This window comes from Haliotis cracherodii, unplaced genomic scaffold, assembly GCF_022045235.1.
Source record: "Haliotis cracherodii isolate W230 unplaced genomic scaffold, xgHalCrac1.p SCAF_5, whole genome shotgun sequence".
In the NCBI taxonomy this organism is placed as follows: domain Eukaryota; kingdom Metazoa; phylum Mollusca; class Gastropoda; order Lepetellida; family Haliotidae; genus Haliotis; species Haliotis cracherodii.
This window is the reverse complement of record NW_027266308.1, coordinates 29,739,300-29,759,594: the sequence shown is the minus strand read 5'-3', so window position 1 is coordinate 29,759,594 and position 20,295 is coordinate 29,739,300. Positions and strand designations below refer to the sequence as shown.

Below are 20,295 nucleotides of genomic sequence, written 5' to 3'. Positions count from 1 at the left end.
TGATTGTTTGTCCAAGACCTTAGATAAATCCCCGAAAGAAAAGAACACACCGCTCAAGAAGGCTTGATTGGACCGATCATCCTCACCGGCCAGCCAGGATACCACAAATCCCTGCGGTCCCCTGACTCTTTCCTTGCTGACAACATGTCTAACGTCTCCACAAATCCACTTCTAAGAGCCGAACTGACAATCAACAGGCCGAGATTTGGACGTTCACGAGTGTTTACTTTAGACGTGAGTGGGGCTGATCATTTACGTCAGCCTACCTGCTTGTGTGCTCGTGCTACGTTGAACCCTACCAAGGATCGTATTCTCATCTCCTCGTCTTCTACGACTAACATGGAGCTTGCTCCTTTTGTACCCTTGGAGGATACACATGCTATTGATACCGCGGCCAACCTTATGGGTTCTCTCCGTTCATCGAGATCCCCTAATAGACAACCTTCGAAGGATCAGTCCTCAAAAGACCACCATACAGAGTCATCTGAAGACTCATCACATCAGGGCTCATGAACCTACCATTCTCTAGAGGGCTCACAAGATGGTCAACATTCATCCAAGGGGATTCGACATGTAACATCGATTGTTCTACTGATCAACTAGCATCGACAGTCACCTCACTTTATCCAGAGCGATCATCGACAAATGGACGGACTCCGACGGACCTCCCACTCTCGACGCACCTCGAGACATTGAGATAATCGGCAGATCACCGACCTTCGAAGGCTCATGGGACCTCCAAAACTTGAACCTCTGAACCTACATCGGAACCTCGTCATACCTCTGATTGAGGTTTGACGAACATAACCAAACTGAACTTTGAAGGACATACAGACCTCTAAGGATGACACATTTCAGAGGAGATTCAAAGGGTCTCAGGGGTTTGTCAAACCTCCAAGGATCGGGGACATTCAAAAGACAGATGAGCTGGATATCACTCACCTCTTGATCATGTCTCATGCACAGACTATTCAGATTCATCATGTTTGGGTTCGGAGGATGAACGCTACAACAATTCTATTGGTCATTCATCCTACATTCATCTTACCATCCGAATTTTCGACCACGAAACTATCCTCACCCTTATGACTCAACAACAGGAATATCTTTGGAACCCTACCTCATACAGTGCTAACACCCATGAGTGGCAATGTTACCCAGACGACAGGGATTCTTATCCTCCATGGATGCCCTCATGATCCTGCCTTTCTGGATTACCGAACCTCTTGTTCAAGCCATCATCATAATATTTTTCCTTGTCAACATACGGCTATCATTAGTAGATGTCCTATGCTAAAGACAGACTCAGTTCTACTTCACTTACTCATTGTTCCGGCTCCAACCCCATGTCAACGCCCTCCTGTTGCATCTGAACCACAGGCTGTACCTCAAGCTATCCCTACGTCGTGGATCCCCAGTGATCTTTCCGCCATTCCAGCACAACAGATTCATTCTTTCTTACTGGCTGTAACAGCAGCATGTCTTCCACAGCCGACAAACTCTGTAACAACTTTTGTACCTCTCTCCGCATTGACAGCCGCTACCTCCTCCTTAGTGGATTAACCCCCAAACTAGAACCATCAGACCACAATACTTCCCCAGCTTTGTCATCTGGGAGATTCGACATAGCTGATCAGATCACTGTGCTAATCTTGATTGCAGATAAACGTCAATTGTCAAAAAGTGCTTCAGCGGTGGAAACCCTATCATCATTCGTTGTACCATTAGCCTCAGTGCCAAACATCACGCTTTCTCCGAGACCAGTCCTACAGGACAGCGTTAGAAATTGGCACTAGTCCTATAGTCCTTGCAAAACTGCCCAATGGATAAGGTATCATAAGGACTAGTAGAAATTTGCATTTTTTAAGGGGGTTTCTATATGTTATCATTAAAAGGACTAGTACCGGTAGACTAAAACTGTTAGTTTCTATCACTGCAGGATATGGCAACCAATTTAGACACAACCATTGGCTCTTTTCACCGTCTTCATGATCGTCTTCAGTTTCCACATTTGACGGATGCAGGCACTCGTGGCTTGGCAATGGTTGCTCCTGAACTAGATGGTGACATTGCAATCTTAGCTCCTAAGTGGCCATTACTCTTGCTCATCAGTGGACAATAGGGACATATGCTCCCATTTGGAATTTCTTTGGCCCATGACTATTTACTCACCTCACAAAACCTGTCTTCAAGTTCCTACACATTCGAGGCATCATCTTTAAAACCTACATCGTCAACGAGGATTCGAACACTCTTCTTCGTCACCTCATTTTCTCACAAAGTCTCCAGCTCATCAGAGCCCTCCTCAACACAAGTTTGGCCCGATTTTGGTGTCCTGATCCCTTATTTCAAGCACCTTTACCTTAGGTATGTGTGTTGAGTAGCAGATCCATGATCCTTTGGTAGATATTGCTGATCGTTTTCCTCTTCTGGTTTTAGCCCATCAATTCAAACACTGACAAATGTGATTGACAAAGTAATAAGAGAGATGTCAAGCGGGTCCAACCTAAGGTCCTCAGCAAATGAGGGATACCCATCTTGTAGATTCTACGAATGGTTACATCCCTTCTCGAATATGTGTCGTAGTTGTTTGTTTTGACATACAATTATGCTTCCTTTGAACATGTTACACATATTGTACCCGACTTACTGCATTTCGTTTGTTTGTGTATCAGAATCTTAACACTCTTTAAATGTGTTTTCTTATTCCTATCCACAAGCTTTTTTGTCTTATGACACTAAACTTTGTTACTGTAAGCATTGTACCATTGTTAAGTTCCAGTTTCCTCATAAATATCCTATGGTTGTGATCTATATAGACTAGGGAGTTGCACCACACCATCCAACTGTGGGATAATAAGCATAGTGTGAGATAGGATAAGTTTAAAGATTTGGAAATTGTATTATAAATTTATATTTCTATACTTATCCTGTCTCACATGTTATATGCCCACCTGTCCATCCCCGCATCACAATTCCTTTGTCAATACACCCTTGAAAGAGAATGAGTTGACTGGGATAGCCACATGATCAGCGCATGTAGGTCAACCAGCATGCAAAGCGCGCAAGTCACAGATCTGGGAGGTGACCATGGTGATGTGAGGTATGTATGGATTAATTAACTTTAGAAGCTGGAAACCTTTATTTCAGACACGTTTCCATTCAGAATTGAAAGAAGAAGAGAAATGAGTAGTGTGAGATAGGATAAGCATGTTAATAAACAATTTATTATAAAATTTCCAATTTTCCTTATAATGGACAACAGAAATAAATTGAGGGAAATAAGATGTAGTTTGGGGCACACAGACACTGAACATCATGAGTCATTAGAACAATTCTTTATAGTAATGCATCAGTTAATTGAACTGACATATTAACCAAAATTAAAGTGAACAATTTACGTGCATGCAGTTGATTGAAACATATTATAATGTAAAGATATACGGTTGGATGGTTTTGTAGGCTCTTGTACTGACTGCACAAACTAGATGGAGTATTGTGGATTAAATCATGTCAATTATGCATGATTCTTCATCATGTGAGAGCTACAGGCTGTCAAAACATTTGACAGCTGGCTGCAAGCTTTTTCACACATGCTATCCTTCCCAGTATTGCCTTGATGAATGTATGCAGACCTGTTGATGGCAGACTTTCTCTTTCAGTATCTGGACATAGCAGATATGGCTCATGAAGAAGCGCGACTTGGCACAAAGCCTGAGACAGTTGTGTAGACAACCCAGGGTCAGACAACTGGTGGTCATTGTATCATGTAGATGTATATTTGTACTCATCATCACATCAGATGTATAGAATATGTGAGGAATATTTTCACTTTTTACAAAGATGACGTGAAAATGTTCAAGTAAAATGTTAAGACTAGACTTAGCATTTTTCGCAAAGTTGATAATATGAAATGGACATGATCGTTTTCCTCTCTTCCAGTTTTGGGTTGTTTCTGTGATTTTCGTGTTGAGGAAAGTTAATCTTTCCTAATCAAAGTGAACAAATCTCATCTCTGTGTTCAGCTGTTTTGTGAATCTGGTGAATCGCTTCGACTCATTGTTTTGTACTCAACCCATGGCCACACTCTCCACAACCACTTATCTTCCCTTAGTACCTTTCTGGGGGTCTTGTAGCTGTCATGGTCCAAGCTTTCACTCAGGAACACTGTCTATCTGACTTTACTCTGGACCACTATATTCACAAGGTCATCATGTGGTGAGAAGGCAAGGCCCTTGCCTCTCCTTTGCTCCTTAGGTTTATAAAGACGTAGCTCATCTCGATGATACGGATATAGTTTATCAGTGTCTGTTTACACACTTCATTACCAAATACTTACACTGGATTTCTTTTAGATATTTATTTGCATTGTTTGTTTCTTGCCGTTTGATAAGCATTTATGTTTATGTGTCCTGTGATTATTTTTTAGTTTGTGGTTGTTAATAGTGTATTTATTGAAGAATTTAGTGTATGCTCTTTTTCACCACCACTTTGCAAGGAAACCACTGAATGCTATACTGTTCTTGATTAGGTGCTATTACTGTGTTGATCGATTGATAGAACAAACTTATGAAGAGAGACAAAACAATATAGTATTTGATTCGTGATTAATAGAAATACTGTCGCAAATCAAGAAATCTTGGAATGTATTCACCACTGAACACTTACATGTTATATCGTTTATACTCACCAGTCCTGTCTGTGGCAGTCACTATTGACTCTTGCATGATGAACAGTACTTTCAGTCATAATGGACCCATACGATTAGTGATACAACATTGATAGCTTTAAGATTAACTGGCAGTCTCTGTTATGACTTGATGTAGCATACAGGTAATAATAACAGTATACAGTAACTGTTTATGAAAAGTATGGTCATTTATGAATAGACTAAGTCAAATTATTGTAAACTCTATTGAACTACTGGTAATGTCGCACACAAGCTTTTAGATACTTGATACTCAAAATGACAGACATTTTATGAATGTTTTTAAGTTTTATGTAAAGCCATGTTACCCCAGAGTTCAATAGAGTGGAGTTATATACATTTAAAAGTTTTCTCCAAGAAACTAATATGTATGTAGTAGGTATAGAGGCTTTAGATGGGTTTCAACTTGTACTGTGAGGTAGATGTTGAACATGGTGAATATAATGCAGCAGTTGGAGCTTGAGCTGACACAGTAGGAGGTAGGATTGTTATAGCCGTTAACAGTTGTGATGTCAGAAGCATAGACTAGCTGACTAGCTTGTAAACAGCGCCAACAATAACCATGGATACAGTTTATGGGTGCTTTATGTGCATAAATGGAGATATGATCTCAAGATTTTAAATGGATATATATAAGCAGCATTTTAAAATGTTATATAGATCTGTTTTTCTTTGACTTTGTTTAGTCGTGTTTTAGTTTTTCTGTTGTATCTTTTACTCCTGCTGTAACATTGACAGTCTGTGCCGATAACAACCCTGATAAAGTGAGTGAGGTGTTTTTTACGCCACTGTGGACAGTATTTCAGTTATTTCACAGAGTGTCAGCATAATGTGGGAGAAAGCCCGAAGTGATGCATATCTTGGATGTTTACCACTCTGGTGAAACCCACATGTACGAGTATGGTGCTGAGAAATCTAGAAACATAAGTGGGGTGAACCGGGATTCAAACCTCTCTGATCATACATTTCTGACATGCCAAAGGGACATAACTCTGCACAGCAAATTCTGCCATGAAAGACAAAGTAAGCTAGACCAACAGAAGTATTACCAGAGAAGTATTACCAGAATACTTCTATTGGTCTAGTTTGCTATGTTAATGATGGCCATTATGTTGTTACGTTGAACCATGACATCTGTTGAAAGAATTCTGAGAGATGGGTGGGAAGCTGTGCCAGGCTAAGCAGATGGTGTGTTTGAACTCTGGACTCGCCCCGATTATGATCCTTGGTCTGGCAGCACCTTCTTCTTGTGCATGTAGTTTTCACAGAAGTGATGTCTATCCCCTGCATTATTCTGCACATCCGGCAAAAATACATTGATATGACTGAAATATTGTTTAGTCCTGCATGGCACCAACTCACTCGCTGTATAGAAGACTGGGAAGGTATAAACTGAGCACAGGCTGATAAGCTGCAGGATGCTTGGAGACAACCATAGCTATGACATCAAATAGATACGTCACACATTCAAATCACAAATAATCAAATTTTATTGATGATTTTAGAAATTTATCATGATCTATCATTGATGAAATGCTTCAAATATGTTTGAATGACAATCTTTCTGTATAATAGCACCCTGCTGTGTTTGTGTCTTGATCAGGGTAGCCTAATTTATCAAATTACAGTAGTTTGTAAGTTAGAAATATTTTATTTCTAAAAACTGTGATTCATTTTCTATGATCTGACAGATATAATTCTCTCTGAAATCTCGCACATCACTTCCAGTTTAAACAAATAGTTTTAATGCCTTGCTAAGTCATAATTCAAACATACAGTTGTACACACGTGTACCTTGTTTCACACAAGTTATGTCTTATGTTTTGTTTTAGATAAGCAAAACTTGTTGTTGTTGAGACATTTATATTACGTTTACTGTTATGTCACAGATTTCTTCTATGATTTTATTGTGCAGTTACCTTCCCTTGATGTACACATGCTTTTTCCACTGTGTAACTTTGATATTGCTCTTCTTGTACTGCAGAGACAGAAGCTATATTCTCTTCTGTCGACCTCTGTTACAGAGACAAATAATTTGTTAGAAATAACATCAGTTTTTTGCAGAATTTCTCTTTGAAAGTAGCTCTTTTCGATGACCTTGGAACCGAAATAAGGCTAATCAATAACCGTTCTGAATTTGCTCAAATTTGTTGTGTCTTACTTATTTACTTATTTACAAAACTCTTATTGACACTGACATCATGTCTCCATTCAGTCTGTTGACCAGAATGGGATCAGTTTTCTGTCATGAAGGTAGTGAGATACATGAAATAGAATTAATTTTAAGTTATTTAGGCCCCTTATGAGTTTACTATTTTCATGTCAGTAGCAGAGGTTTGGGATTTTACAAGCTAAATGTCTTGGAGGCTTCAAGAATCCTGAGACCACAACTAGTAACCAATTTATCACAACTACTGGTAGTTGTAGATATTTTGTTTAGTAAAATGATTTTGTGTGGTAGCGCCTATAAAGGATGGCTAGTCACATGAAACGGTATAATGTCATAGTGTCTGTATGACTAGACAGTCACATCACACTGTATGACGTCATGAAGTCTTTTCAGGCCAGCCAGTCACAACAAATGATATGACATTATAACGTCTGTATAGGCTGGCCAGTCACGTCAAAGGTTATGACGTCATAAAGTCTGTACAGGCCAGCCATCCTTGTCAAACGGTATGACATCATAATGTCTGTTTTGACCAGCCAGTCATGTCAAATGTTATGATATAATGTCTGTATAGACCAGCCAGCCTCGTCAAACTGTATGATGTCATTAAGTCTGTGCAGGCCAGCCAGTCACATCAAATGGTATGACATCATAATGTCTGTACTGATCAGCCAGTCATGTCAAATGGTATGATATAATGTCTGTATAGACCAGCCAGCCTCGTCAAACGGTATGATGTCATTAAGTCTGTACAGGCCGGCTAGTCACATCACACGGTGTGACATCATGATGTCTGTTTTGACCAGCCAGTCATGTCAAATGCTATATAATTTCTGTATAGACCAGCCTGCCTCATCAAATGGTATGACGTCATTATGTCTGTGCAGGCCAGCCGGTCACATCAAACGGTATGGCGGTACAGGTCTGTTATAGATGTACATGTTGGCCTCATTTTGGTTCCTTGGATCCCTGTAATTTCTTCTTTGTTAGTTTGACTGACTTTGCTACTCTGGTTTTAATGCCAATTGTTGTACATTTTTCTGATCATATTTAATACCATATTGGACATATCTAGTTCGCTGGTCAGTCAGAACTCCAGGATTATGTTAAGATATTTCATAAGTGCCCTGTCTCCCCAGCAATCACCCCAGTAGCAGTAGTTGGAAATACGTGTGCCTAATTGATACATATTCACCTGGAAATTCAAGCTTTGAGGTTGGTTTTTATTTGATCATAGCTGAAGAAACTTGACATGATTATTTGTACACTGGCTTATGATTGAGACTTGAGGAGTGTGTTTATACATTATAGATGATATCCCCGATACTATTACATCCTTGAGTAATTTATTCAGATTTTGAGTTCTGTAATCATGGTAAATTATTAGTTCATATTCTTGTTGATCGGTGTTATATTTGAGCGTTATTGTTTTTGAACATGAGAAGATATACTTAAAGATACGAGTTTACTATTTGTCTGTCTGTAATTATGTTAAGAGAGTGTTTCCACAACTGAAGGTATTTGCTTTAATATGTGTTATGTTAGTAGCAGCTACTTGTTGTAAATGTTATGGAATTTATGAACATGATTTCAATTGATTTCATCCATTGAGTAAGTATGAATACGCAGAAAATATAATTATTGATTAACCATTGACTGGAAGCTTGTATCATTTGTGTTGTCTTCCAAGACGTAGTTGCGTTGTATTTAATCGTGTATGTATATTAGATGGTCTACCATTCTCTTCTTTCATTTACAAATAAACTATTTCATACCCTGCAATGAGCCTTTAGTCCCATGTTCTGATTATTTGCCAGTTTCATTTAGAAATAATAGCAAGATCCTGTTAATCTGGGAGGTGCTTTTTTCAGTGAAATGTGTGGATTATGAAATTTCTCGATTAAAAATTCATGGGTATAGAATAATGTTCCTTTAATTTTGTATTGTTCCCAATATAATCTTCCTGAATGTGGGTTTCAGATTAACAGGGATTTGCTGTTTTCATGTGTAACCAGAAACCAGATGTTAAGTGCTTGTTATTGATAATGCATTTGTAAATGATAAATTCACGAACAGTGACTTAATTGCTTCATCCATTTAGTTGGAAAACATTTGTAAAGCCTGTTAGCTACGGCCCTGGAACAATGGATCTACACTACTTTTCAGTATATGCATACAGTTTTATCTTCTTGTATGCAGAGTCAGGCTGTGCAATATTTGTTGAAACACTCTTGTTTTACTTTTGCAAATTGCATGTTGTATGAAACTTTCTCTTTAGGTTCATCAATTTGATTTCATGGCTGTCCAAGAATGCATATGGAGATGCAGAAGTTATGGCAAGATATACGTCTCATTGCTTGTTGTATGTTCACAGTCTGCTTTTGCAGGCCAGTCAACTATTCATGGTTTTAGGAACTGGATTCCATTTGGGTTCTGACACTGATGTACATAAGAACTTAGGCCTTTTGACATGACCTGGGATTAATACAGATATTGTATTATGTTTAATATTTTAAGGCAAATATATGATTTTTTAAACAAGGCCAGCATTGAGTGAAATGGTTCAGTAGATGATGTCAGCCATGTACTTTCTTGATACTTTCCATGGTGATTGAATACTCTCCTGTTAATTTGTTTGAAATGGTAAGAATTTTGGTTTGAGAACCAGGAAATATAGGGTCACAAATTGGAATTAGTTTCAAGGGATGTGTGATTTCATCCTTTGTTCTACAACATGTAAACTGACTACCTTACACTATATTGTTACTATCTGCCTTAACTATAGGTCTTCCTTCTTCTCATTCAAAGCAGCGTGGCACAGATGGCCAAATTATCTAAGGCACAGCGCTGTGCAGTGTTGCCACACTTCGGTGTTTGAATTCCAGATTTGCCCTGATTATGATACTTGGTTTGTCAGTACCATACCTGTGCTCCTGGTTTTCGCCAAAGAGGTAAACCTTCATCATTTCCAATTTTTCCTCCCACATTAATCGGACACCTGATCTATGTGAAATATTTGTTCATAGCCGTGTTTAATCCAGCTCACACTCTTGCTCATCCCAAACAGGTTTGCTAGCAAAGACTTTAATTTTATTCCACTGTGGTCATTTGGAAGGTGCACAATGTTTAGCTACACCAATTGTGTCATATCCCAGTTCCATAGAAACTACAAATGTGGTGTTCTGAGGTGACCCTGTTCTCCAAAGCATTCATTCAGCTTGAAATATCATTACTGCAACTCACTTTATTATAAAAATGTGTAATATGAGATTTTATGGAAATTTTTAGTTCTGTTTAATAAACTGTTTAAATCGTTTCTGGTTGTGTTGTAATGTTTCTTTTCAGCTGGAGTTCATGCAATTGTGTCATTATAAAACATTTTAAGGTACCAGGTGGCCCAGTCGTCAAACACGGCACTATTAGCTGTGCAGAGTTGCATCCCTTAGCAATGCCTGATACCAAGGATGGGGTTCGAATCCAGGTTTCCCTGAACATGTTTCTATGTTTGTCAGTGCCACACCTGTACTAGTGAGTTTCACCAAAGTGGTAAACGTTTAAGACCTGCTTCAGTGAGGGCTTCCCTCCCATGCAAACTGACATGCTGTGATATAACTGGAATACTGCTCAAAGCTGTTGTTAAACCCAATTCACTAACTGTAACAATTCATGGATGTTTCTTTAAGCATATGGTATTTGTTCCTGTGGGCAAGAAAGGCATAGTGTACGGAGCTATAACTTTAGGGCACCCTTACTTTTGGTTTGTTCCTCATCTCCAAGGTTTTGTCAGAAGGGAGCAGGCAGGAAAAGAAAAAGGTTCCTTATTGCATAATACCTATTCATGGCTTTGGATGGCTTTCAGATATCTGAAAATGTAAACGTATGTCTGGTCAACTATTGAGGACAAGCTGAACCTGAAATTCGAAAGTTATATTTACACATTGTGGAAAAGGATGCAAGAGGAAAGCACATGTAGATAAATAGAAACCATCACCTAAAGTCAACATTCTTACCATTGACGTATTTCAAGTAATGAAACATGAAACAAAGGCGAGAATCGGTTCAAAAATCACTTTGATTTTACAACAAATATAATCTTCTGACGTGCAGTCTCGGGCAAAATAGAACTGGATACTAAATCTATATTGTAAATTTCCGAACAAGGGGAAAACTTTCAAAACAGGTTTACATCTAGATAGTTTCTTAAACATTTTTGATTAAATTAGAACAATCTCTATACGTCTTTAATTAGAATGACAGTATGATGTAGGTTTGCAATCTGTGATGTTAGCAACTTATGTTCATGGTCAAAGGGAGACAATTCAATCGAATTTATTCTATGGGATAAAGTTTGTCAAGCTCCTCACAGCGATAGCCCGTTCGCGGAGCTCTCTAAACTATGTTGCCGAGAATGTAACGAAGGTATCACGCGCTGGGAAGGAGCTTGAAAGTTTGTGGTCAAAGGGAAGTAATTCAGCTTGTGATTCGACCGTGCTACTGTCTGGCTAAAAGCAACAAACTTGCGGCGCGTACGAACAGTGGAACCAGTTCACTTGGTAATTATTTCAAACGGAGTTACGTCCCTTGTACTTACTTCTGGCTACGTGCCTCGTACATGCTTCTGGCATGCTCATCACAGCGATATCCCGTCGCTGGGCTCTCTATTACTATCGCTGCCACCAGTGAAAGTTCCCCACTGTGATAGGTTGCGTGATTGGATCACTGGATTGTCTGGTCCAGAATCGATTAATTACAGACCACCGTCATATAGCTGGAATATTGCTGAGTGTGGCCAACCAACCTACTCATACGAAGGAGAAGTACAGTGTTCCAATGGTCATTGTTTACTTGTGGATAGAGTGCGAACGGAGGGGCGGGCTTGTGCAATCAAGCGTGTAATTCTTTAGGTAATTTCCTCCAACAAGAACACAGACCGTGGTTTATTGGTAGAACGTCCGCCCGGGGAGCGGAAGGTCGTGAGTTCGCCCAAAAGTGAGTGAGTATGGTTTTAAGCCGCTTTTAGCAATATTCCAGAAATATCACGGCGGGGTCACCAGATCATACCAAAAGACGTAAACAGATGGTACTTGTTGTTACCCTGACGTCCGCTCAAAATCAAGGGGATAAAACAAGGACTTGTCTGCTCGGAGTTGGTATACTGTGTCTGAATGGGTTATTCATGTTAAACTGCGGCATGTTATATGAGTTGGCTAGCACTATAAAATCGGGATGTTGTCTCAGTTGGTTAGCACTATAAAATCGGCATGTTGTCTCGGTTACTACTATAAAGTCGGCATGTTGTCTCAGTTGGTTAGCATTATAAAATCGGCATGTTGTCTCAGTTGGTTAGCCATATAAAGTCGGCATGTTGTCACAGTTGGTTAGCACTATAAAATCGGCATGCACGTCGCTATATAAGTGCAATAATCTTGGACGCGACGCTAAACACCATTTCACCTCCTCACCTCAAGAAGTAAGCAAAGCATGATGCTTTGTGGGATAAATGTGTGACCTGAGAACTGATCGTTAAGTAATCTTCGTCTTAATCTTGAGTCTTGTATCTGCAACGGGCGGCGAAGAAAATTCATGGTAACCGTAAAAGTTAAACGTCTGTTTGAGCAACTTAAGGTACCCACTGGTCGGCGCAGGGTGTCTATGTAGTCTTTGGTTGAAGCAGAAAGTTGATATACTGTATACTGTAAACAGGTAAAAAGTCAAAACTGCCACAGTCAAAAGTCAGAACTGCCACAGGTAAAAAGTCATAACTGTCACAGGTAAAAGTCATAAGGGCTACAACAAAATAGTCATAACGGTGATGATAATAATGTTGACTTTATTGCATTTTAGGGGGATATTATATCTCTACAAAGGAGATATGTTTTCAATCATGTATAGCCAGTTTGCGACCAATTTAGATATGAAATTTAATCAGATGATTTGTAATTGATAATAAGTTTCTCAATATCTTTCCTCTCAAGCAAGAGATTAAGCGACTTACATGTTTGGTGGTTTGTAATTTGTAAAAGTATTATAAAATAAGATATGCATGTAAGATTATAGAAGTTGCTACCCAATGTTGGCACTATGTAGGCCCAATATCAGCAACAGCCAACATTCAACCAACATTGACCTAATATCAGTGTGTTTGCTGGGATGTGAGCAGGATGTGTACGTGCGTAGTGGTGCAGCTTTAACGCCGTTTTGACTACAGGCTGTGGCCGTTTTGACTTTACCTTTGGATGCCGTTCTGACATGAGCCCGTTTTGACCTGCCCACTAAAACAAGCATGCCATTCATCATTTGTTGTGATATATACAACAGAGAAGGAATTCAGTGTATGAAATATGTTTATTTCTCGATAAAATCGCCATCCCGTCATATGTTAATAGTCCAACGTGATTTCGAAGCAGGGCTTAAAGACAGTGCTTTCATCGTCACGTGACCAGTGGACAAAGTGCATAAGTTTGGAAAATAGTAACCATGGAAACATTCGTGCAAAGTTTGAATGTCAAGGACATGATGAAGATCTCGCGCTGCTTTACGAGATCAAACAAGCTGGAAATCGTAGGGTATATAATGAATTAGTTCTAGAGATAAGTCTTAAAACGAACACATTGAGCAGATAGGATACGATTCCCTCGTTGGTAGGACAATATAGCGCATTAAATGATGACCGACATACAACCACACGCTCAAATCAACATCCGCTCCGCGAGAATCACATTTACGCCACCTACCGGTGGACACATTGCGACATAAAGGTTATGCACCTTGGGATAATTTGGAATGGCCGTTAATTTGCTAACAACATGAATTGAAAAAACGTGATGAAATGTTTATCTACAACTGGTTACACATTACTCTGGTTGAAATGGAAAATACATCTACACAGATGCCTCTCAAAAGTTTAATCATACAGTAATGGCGACTTACAGGACGTACAATTACCATATACACTCTGGCACGCCACTGAAAAGGCTGTCTGCTACAAGCCTATTCCGACTGCTTGGAATAGCCTGTTAATATCACAACATCGGCGAATTGCCAGCCCTTGCACACTTGCCACCAAACGACACCGATAATGTAAATGGCATACTTGAGAGTGCCTCTGGTGGCGTGACAATGTAAGGGGAGGTAACTTATCGAGTAACATTCGGGAAGAGAAACATGGCTTCAAAACTTGAAATTCTTAAACTACACACATTATCTTTACAGACTTCAAAACATTTGTCTTCAAGTCCGAATTCTATAAAACATTATAAACACTAAATTCTACAGTATCAATATAAGCAGAGTGGGATCAGCTGTAGCCTCGATCTGGCGCGAGTAAGGTCAAGGTCGAGATTGCCGTGCAGACGTGTACTGGCTCGAAGTTTGAAGAAACAGGAATTGTTGTTGGACAAGGTATGACGGGAGAGAAGCGGACATTGTTGGTTAATTCTAGTACAAAGCGATCTGACTTTTGTTCCAAACAGGCTTTGCAAAAGCGAAGTGGTAGAGAAAAGTAGTTGATTAAAATGGTGAAGTAGGTTCATCGTCATAGTTCTTTGTGAGAGCATTAGAGGGAGCTGTTGGTTGGTAATTTACAAACAGTTGATTCGAAGAGGAAATATGAAAACATTTCTCAAAGACTGCATACAGTCGAAAAAAGTTGGTTGTAGCGAAGAATATCTATCGATCCTGTGAATAGCGTGGGCATCTTTGTCCACAGTAACACAAGTAAAACAGTCACTCTGTGACACCACTTGAACATTCACCAAAACGTGAAATAACAGATTACACAAGCAGAAGATAGATTGTATAAAATTACTAGCAACTCTTTCAACGAGTCACTATAGCTTTCATGATATTGCCTGCCCAGCCGCTAACAGCCGAACAGACCTACATCCAACCTACCAACTATACCTAGAGACGCAATAGTACCTATGCTATAATACTGTGCATGTAATGACAAATAGTATTGGGAACATATATTCACTTCTGACAGAATAATCCTCTTGACATCTCAATGAAATAACAGATTCACAGCCAATCTAATAAATACTCATTTGGTATCATGTGCGTTTTATAAGAGTACTTAAACATGTTCGAAAACCCAGAACCTTTTCTGATAGGGTATACACGGCTATTGACTGAATTTCAGAAACGTGTCCATATGTAGACTCATGAATCACGGCTTTGCTATTATACAAGTACAGTGGATTACCGAGTCATGTTCGGATATTGAGAGGGAGCTGATACCAGAGAGATTATAAGTTCAACATTAACGCTAGACACGGCAACATGGCTACTTGAACAGATCGGATGGGAAGATCGAAGTTATGTATTCAGTTTGTACCAAGGCACTGGTAAAACTGTTTTACGGGATTTCACACCACATATTGTTAATATCGCGATAATTACAAGCCATACACGCGTAAGCCAGGTTTAAAGTCTAACGGTGCTTCTAATGCCGAGGCGATTCTTTCGTGTCTGTGCACTCAACGGCGTGCAGGATTATGAAAATCTACAAGCGTTAATGGAGAAGGCTAGAGACCTGGAAGAACTACCACTGACTAGCGATCAAATAACCACAGAGCTGTGTAACACACTTCTGTTACAATTACTGCACGTGTTGAATGCACGTTATTCTGGAAGCAGAAGGTCCTCGTTTGCCAATTATAAGTCAAGGATGTATTAATTGAAACTACTATCTAAACATGATCGGATTTCGTATGTGTAGCGCATTACATACAACCCCGATGTCTCAACATTTAGTGTGAGTAAAAAATACTACTGTTTGTGTAAATGTTTAAAAAGAAGTTTGATAAGATTGGTAGGTCAATGTTTTTGTCAGTAGGTAAAGCCACCGTTGGGGTCCGTTCAGGGGTATGGGAAGACATCTGCGATGATGGGCGAGATGTTTCCATTAAACCAGGTTCAGGAACTGGCAGAGTGGTAAGGGATCCGGTCTATGTTCAGAGCGTCAGGTAGACGATGTCAAACGATTGGCCAATCTCAGAAGTAGCAAAAGGCATATGATAATCACTGACTGACGTGGGGCAATACCTCATGTACATGTGTTCATAAGCTAGCTGGTTTTGTATTGGTTTTCTAAAGCCGGTCTACTTGTGATATGTAACTTAGAAGCTGATTTACACAGCCGAAGAACTACTTTAACTCGGCAATATAGATTGAATGTTCTAAGTCACCCACAGATGACTTAAAAGCATAGACCGGCGTCACTAAAACTGGGTTTTCATACACTGCCATCTACGAAACATTAAGACTTTCAGGCGTTTGCAAATTCCACTGTTTAAGTAAGCAGATGCACAATGAATCAGGTGTTCGGGAACGATTTGTTCCACTGTGAAACCTTCCTTGGTTTGTAATTTGAAAGGACAAATAATGATTATCAACAGAAACATGAACAAAGAGCAAAGTTCAAGACTCAAACGTAACAAGCGTGACGTAACATTAATAACGTTGGTGGCGACTGTCGTGACGAGGTAGCCTGCCCATCACGGCGTCGACACGTTGACATCAGGGGATTCGTTGATGATGGATTCTCCGTCGGTGGCTCCGACACGAAAAGCGACATAGCAACTGCGGTTAGGGTACTTGTTGCACTCAGCTCCGGATATAAAGAACCATCGGCTATTACGAACCCGGTTATTACATTCAAGGAGAGATAATACATGTTATTGTTCATGTTCATGTTCAAATAACGAACCGTACTATCACCCTTGGCGTTCGTGACATCCGGTGTTGGCTTACTGTTGATAAATCTAGATGAAATAATTACGAGAAACGTTGTATTTAAACACTGGATTCGTACACTCATGGTATGAAAATTTAATTTAAGACTGAAATAGATTGAAATCTATACTGCGAAGACGTGTGAACTCTTATGCGAGATTGGTCGTGTGACGGGGTTTACAGACCAATGTTAAAGGAGCTCTTTGAGTAATGATAAAACACTGACTATCTATGTTGTATCTGTTTGTTTATAGTTTTTTATACATTATTTATATTTCAAGGGCTCTTCGAATTTCATCTCTCCCCTCAATACATTTAATATCCTTGACATATATAAACGATTTTGCAGTACAATGTCATGATACAAACGTAGAGAGCCCCTTTAAGATTCTGTAGTTCCGGTGCGAGTTGTAATGGGAGAAGAGGGATCCGTAAAGTGACATATTTGTTGACGTTAATGGCTAAGACACTTCTCAACAAAGAGCCAATCGTAATGAAACACATTTAAATAGGGACTAGGCTTAGGCTTATTGTCAGTCCGAATTAAGTAATACAAAAACCACTATATTTCTAAAAATCCAATTTTGTATATCGAAGTTACTGATTATCCTAGGCATACAGAGACAATGTCCTCGTTTCAAACATGACATTTAACGGCTTCTAGATCTAGACTAAACACGCCGTAAGCATAGTCCCTTTTTGTGTAAGACGTTGGCACATCAGCATTCAACCCGGGGATTGCAGATTCAGACTAGAACGTCTATCATTAAATGTAAGGACAAACTCACTGATTTCATTCCGAGACCTAGCAAAATATTCACCTCTAAAGCAATATCATATTGTTGGATATATTATTTGTCAGTTATGTGGATGAAGTATTGGTGACAGAATTTTGATGGTATTAAAAGGGATTGCCTTTGGAAAAGGCACGTGGTACCAGAATCTGTTTGGGAAAAAGATGTCAGAGATTACCCAATGGGCTGGTGCTTCGGCACTACGGGTGAACTTGGAGATAAGAGTCACCGTGATAGGGATTCTGGGTCTGGGCGTGAGCGTGGAGAGGATGTGGATGGGGTGGGGTCGGTTCGGGTGAGGTTTGGGGTAGGAGATGTAAGGAACCGAGGCCGGTTATGAAGTCTAGCATGATACTACCTTCTACTACATCTGATGGCAACGAGACATGCTGTGTGTGACAGAGTACAGTCACTATAAGCCTGGCGAAGCCCACGCACTCAAATACGGAGCTTATGGTCCCAGTAAAAAAAAATATGTGTGCATGACAAACATTACAAAATTCGCAAAAATTCAAAACTTGCATACTTGAAATAGCAAATGGAAAGACATTACAATGAAAGTTTCATTAATATCACTGAAAACCTTTCGACTAAATTGCCCGTTCGCCTGCTACCCGCCGTTTGGATTGAGTATCCGGGGTGCGCGCGCATGTGGGCGACGGACCATGATACACTGCTGCCTGGGTTCCCTCCGCTTAACTGCTATAGCTCTAGTACCACCACAACCACTGGCCAATCAACACGCGAGCACGTGACCACACGGATGTGATTGGTCAGCATTAGTATCATCCTGATTGGCTTGAATACCCGGTTCTATCCCTTGTGACTTTTTATTAGGTTTGCTCACTTTGTCACGCCACGATATCACTGTCAGCATGGAGCTCCACTGTTTTTTGCTGTTCTGTCGTATCACTAGCATGACTAGAGGTGGTCTCAACCACTACAGTCTCGGCATCTCCGTTGTCTACGCAATCTTCGTCAATGTCATTCTCCTCGTCGTCGCTCTCGCTTCCATGTTTCTTCCTCCGGAATGTACGGTATGCCTTTTGAATTATTTTAGCTGCATAATGCTCTTTTTGTCTTTTTAATGTACTGCTAACTACCACATATTCCGTTTCCGCTTCCTGTTGCGTCGGCATATCCGGCGTTTCTGTCGTCCCGAGGAAGTTCTTCGTTAACGCATCTAATATGTCTCGACAGAAACACATATCGCCGTCGCATATTGGAATATCCAACTTAACTAGCATAAAGTGATTCGGCTTCTGCAACTGTAACGGTTCCTCCAGGAAATCCACGAAGTCTGAAAGCATATCTAGTGGGATGTATTGAGTAGCATCGGGGTCGTACTTCTCCCATTTCTCATAATACATGTCAAAGTCATCCGGCGTGAGACCCTGTTGTACGTCTTCAGTGGCCTGGCTAAAGTTCTCCAATATGACCGCGATGTACATGTTGACCACGACCAAGAAACTAATCACTAGATATGTCACTAGGTACATTGTAGCTATCGTGTACTCTGTGCAGGATTCATTTGGCTTACATCGGGCGATCAAGCCATTCAGGACACCGTCCCATCCGGCAGAAGTGCACATTTGAAACAATAAAATGAAACTCCGGAAAAAGGTCTTGAAATTGAAGGCATCGTCCAAGCCGTATTCCTCCTCCGCCTTCATGAAGAAGTTCATGCCCATTATGGCATAGATAAACATGACAAGCGCTAACAGCAGACCGATGTTGAACAACGCCGGAAGTGACACGGCGAGGGAGAATAGAAGAGTTCGGATGCCCTTGGCGGACTTAACCAACCGTAGTACTCGACCCACTCTGAACACCCGGATAACTCGAAGTAACGTTGGGGACACGAAGAAGTTCTCAAAGAAGCCCGCTAACGACAAAGCTGCAACAAAGTGAACCGGTTTTAATATTATGTGTCTTATATATTTGTAGCATGTCATCCACATCATCTTTTTAATCATAAGTGCAAGCGATTTGATAATTAATGGGCCGACAGTAAAACGAATATTGACCTTGTTTTTTTAGTAATAATCTTGCAACGCCATCCTGTCCGAACGTCTTTACAAATATTTGTGCAAGCTTTATGAAATACATGGGCCGCCTGTAAAAGGAAACATTTATACTACTCATGAGAAGTTAAGGACCACCCGATTCTTACTACAGATAATAGGTCCAATCTCGCTGTGCCATGATTAATTAACTATGATAATATAAAAGAATCGAGTGGCCCTTAACGTCTTTGGGTACTATATATGTACTATATAAGCTATTATCTACGGTTGAGTCAGTCCTCTAAGGGATCCACCATTTGATATTTTTTTCGGAGGGGCTGGGATATTTTGCCTGGAGATCAGATAATTTTTCATCTACAACTTCAAAACCAGATATGTTTTAACTAAAACCATGAGCCTGAATATTTATTTGAGAAAAAAACACTTTGCAACAATGTTATTTTGTTGCATATAAGGTTTTTTTCAACATTCTGATGCAAAATTATTTTTTTAAAGACGTTCCTGGGACAATTAATATTTTCGATATAATTCAATACCAAATGGTCGGTCCCCAAGGCGCGCAATTCGCTATGCAGAGTTACGTCCCTTGTCGCAACTGAAACCTATGGTCGTGGGTTCGAATCCCGGTTCGCCCTGACGATATTGCTAGGTTTGTCAGCACCATGCCCATGTTCACGAGTTTCACGAAAGTGATACACGTCTGAGGCCTGCATTACTTCGGGCTTTCCTTCACCTAACTCACTCACTCACTCACTCACTCACTCACCCACCCACCCACCAAACCACTCATTCACTCACTCACTCACTCACTCACTAACTCACTCACTCACTCACTAACTACATATATGACTAAAGCACTTA

At 40.0% G+C, this 20,295-nt stretch overlaps 2 protein-coding genes across 13 annotated transcripts in view; one reads left to right on the top strand and one right to left on the bottom strand.

The window, feature by feature from the left end:
• The window catches only part of LOC139444402 (1-phosphatidylinositol 4,5-bisphosphate phosphodiesterase beta-4-like), a 108,500-nt gene extending 98,333 nt beyond the window's left edge, over positions 1 to 10,167 (top strand). For all 4 annotated transcript variants that reach the window (XM_071225373.1, XM_071225372.1, XM_071225370.1 and 1 more), the window contains one exon: positions 3,663 to 10,167. In XM_071225373.1, coding sequence (XP_071081474.1) covers positions 3,663 to 3,731 — 69 coding nt within the window. In that variant the 3' untranslated portion in view covers positions 3,732 to 10,167. The remainder of the gene's footprint in view (positions 1 to 3,662) is intronic.
• Positions 10,168 to 13,218: 3,051 nt separating this feature from the next.
• The window catches only part of LOC139443097 (sodium channel protein para-like), a 115,005-nt gene continuing 107,928 nt past the window's right edge, over positions 13,219 to 20,295 (bottom strand). For all 9 annotated transcript variants that reach the window (XM_071224030.1, XM_071224029.1, XM_071224032.1 and 6 more), the window contains one exon: positions 13,219 to 19,304. In XM_071224030.1, the coding sequence (XP_071080131.1) occupies positions 18,259 to 19,304 (1,046 nt within the window). In that variant the 3' untranslated portion in view covers positions 13,219 to 18,258. The remainder of the gene's footprint in view (positions 19,305 to 20,295) is intronic.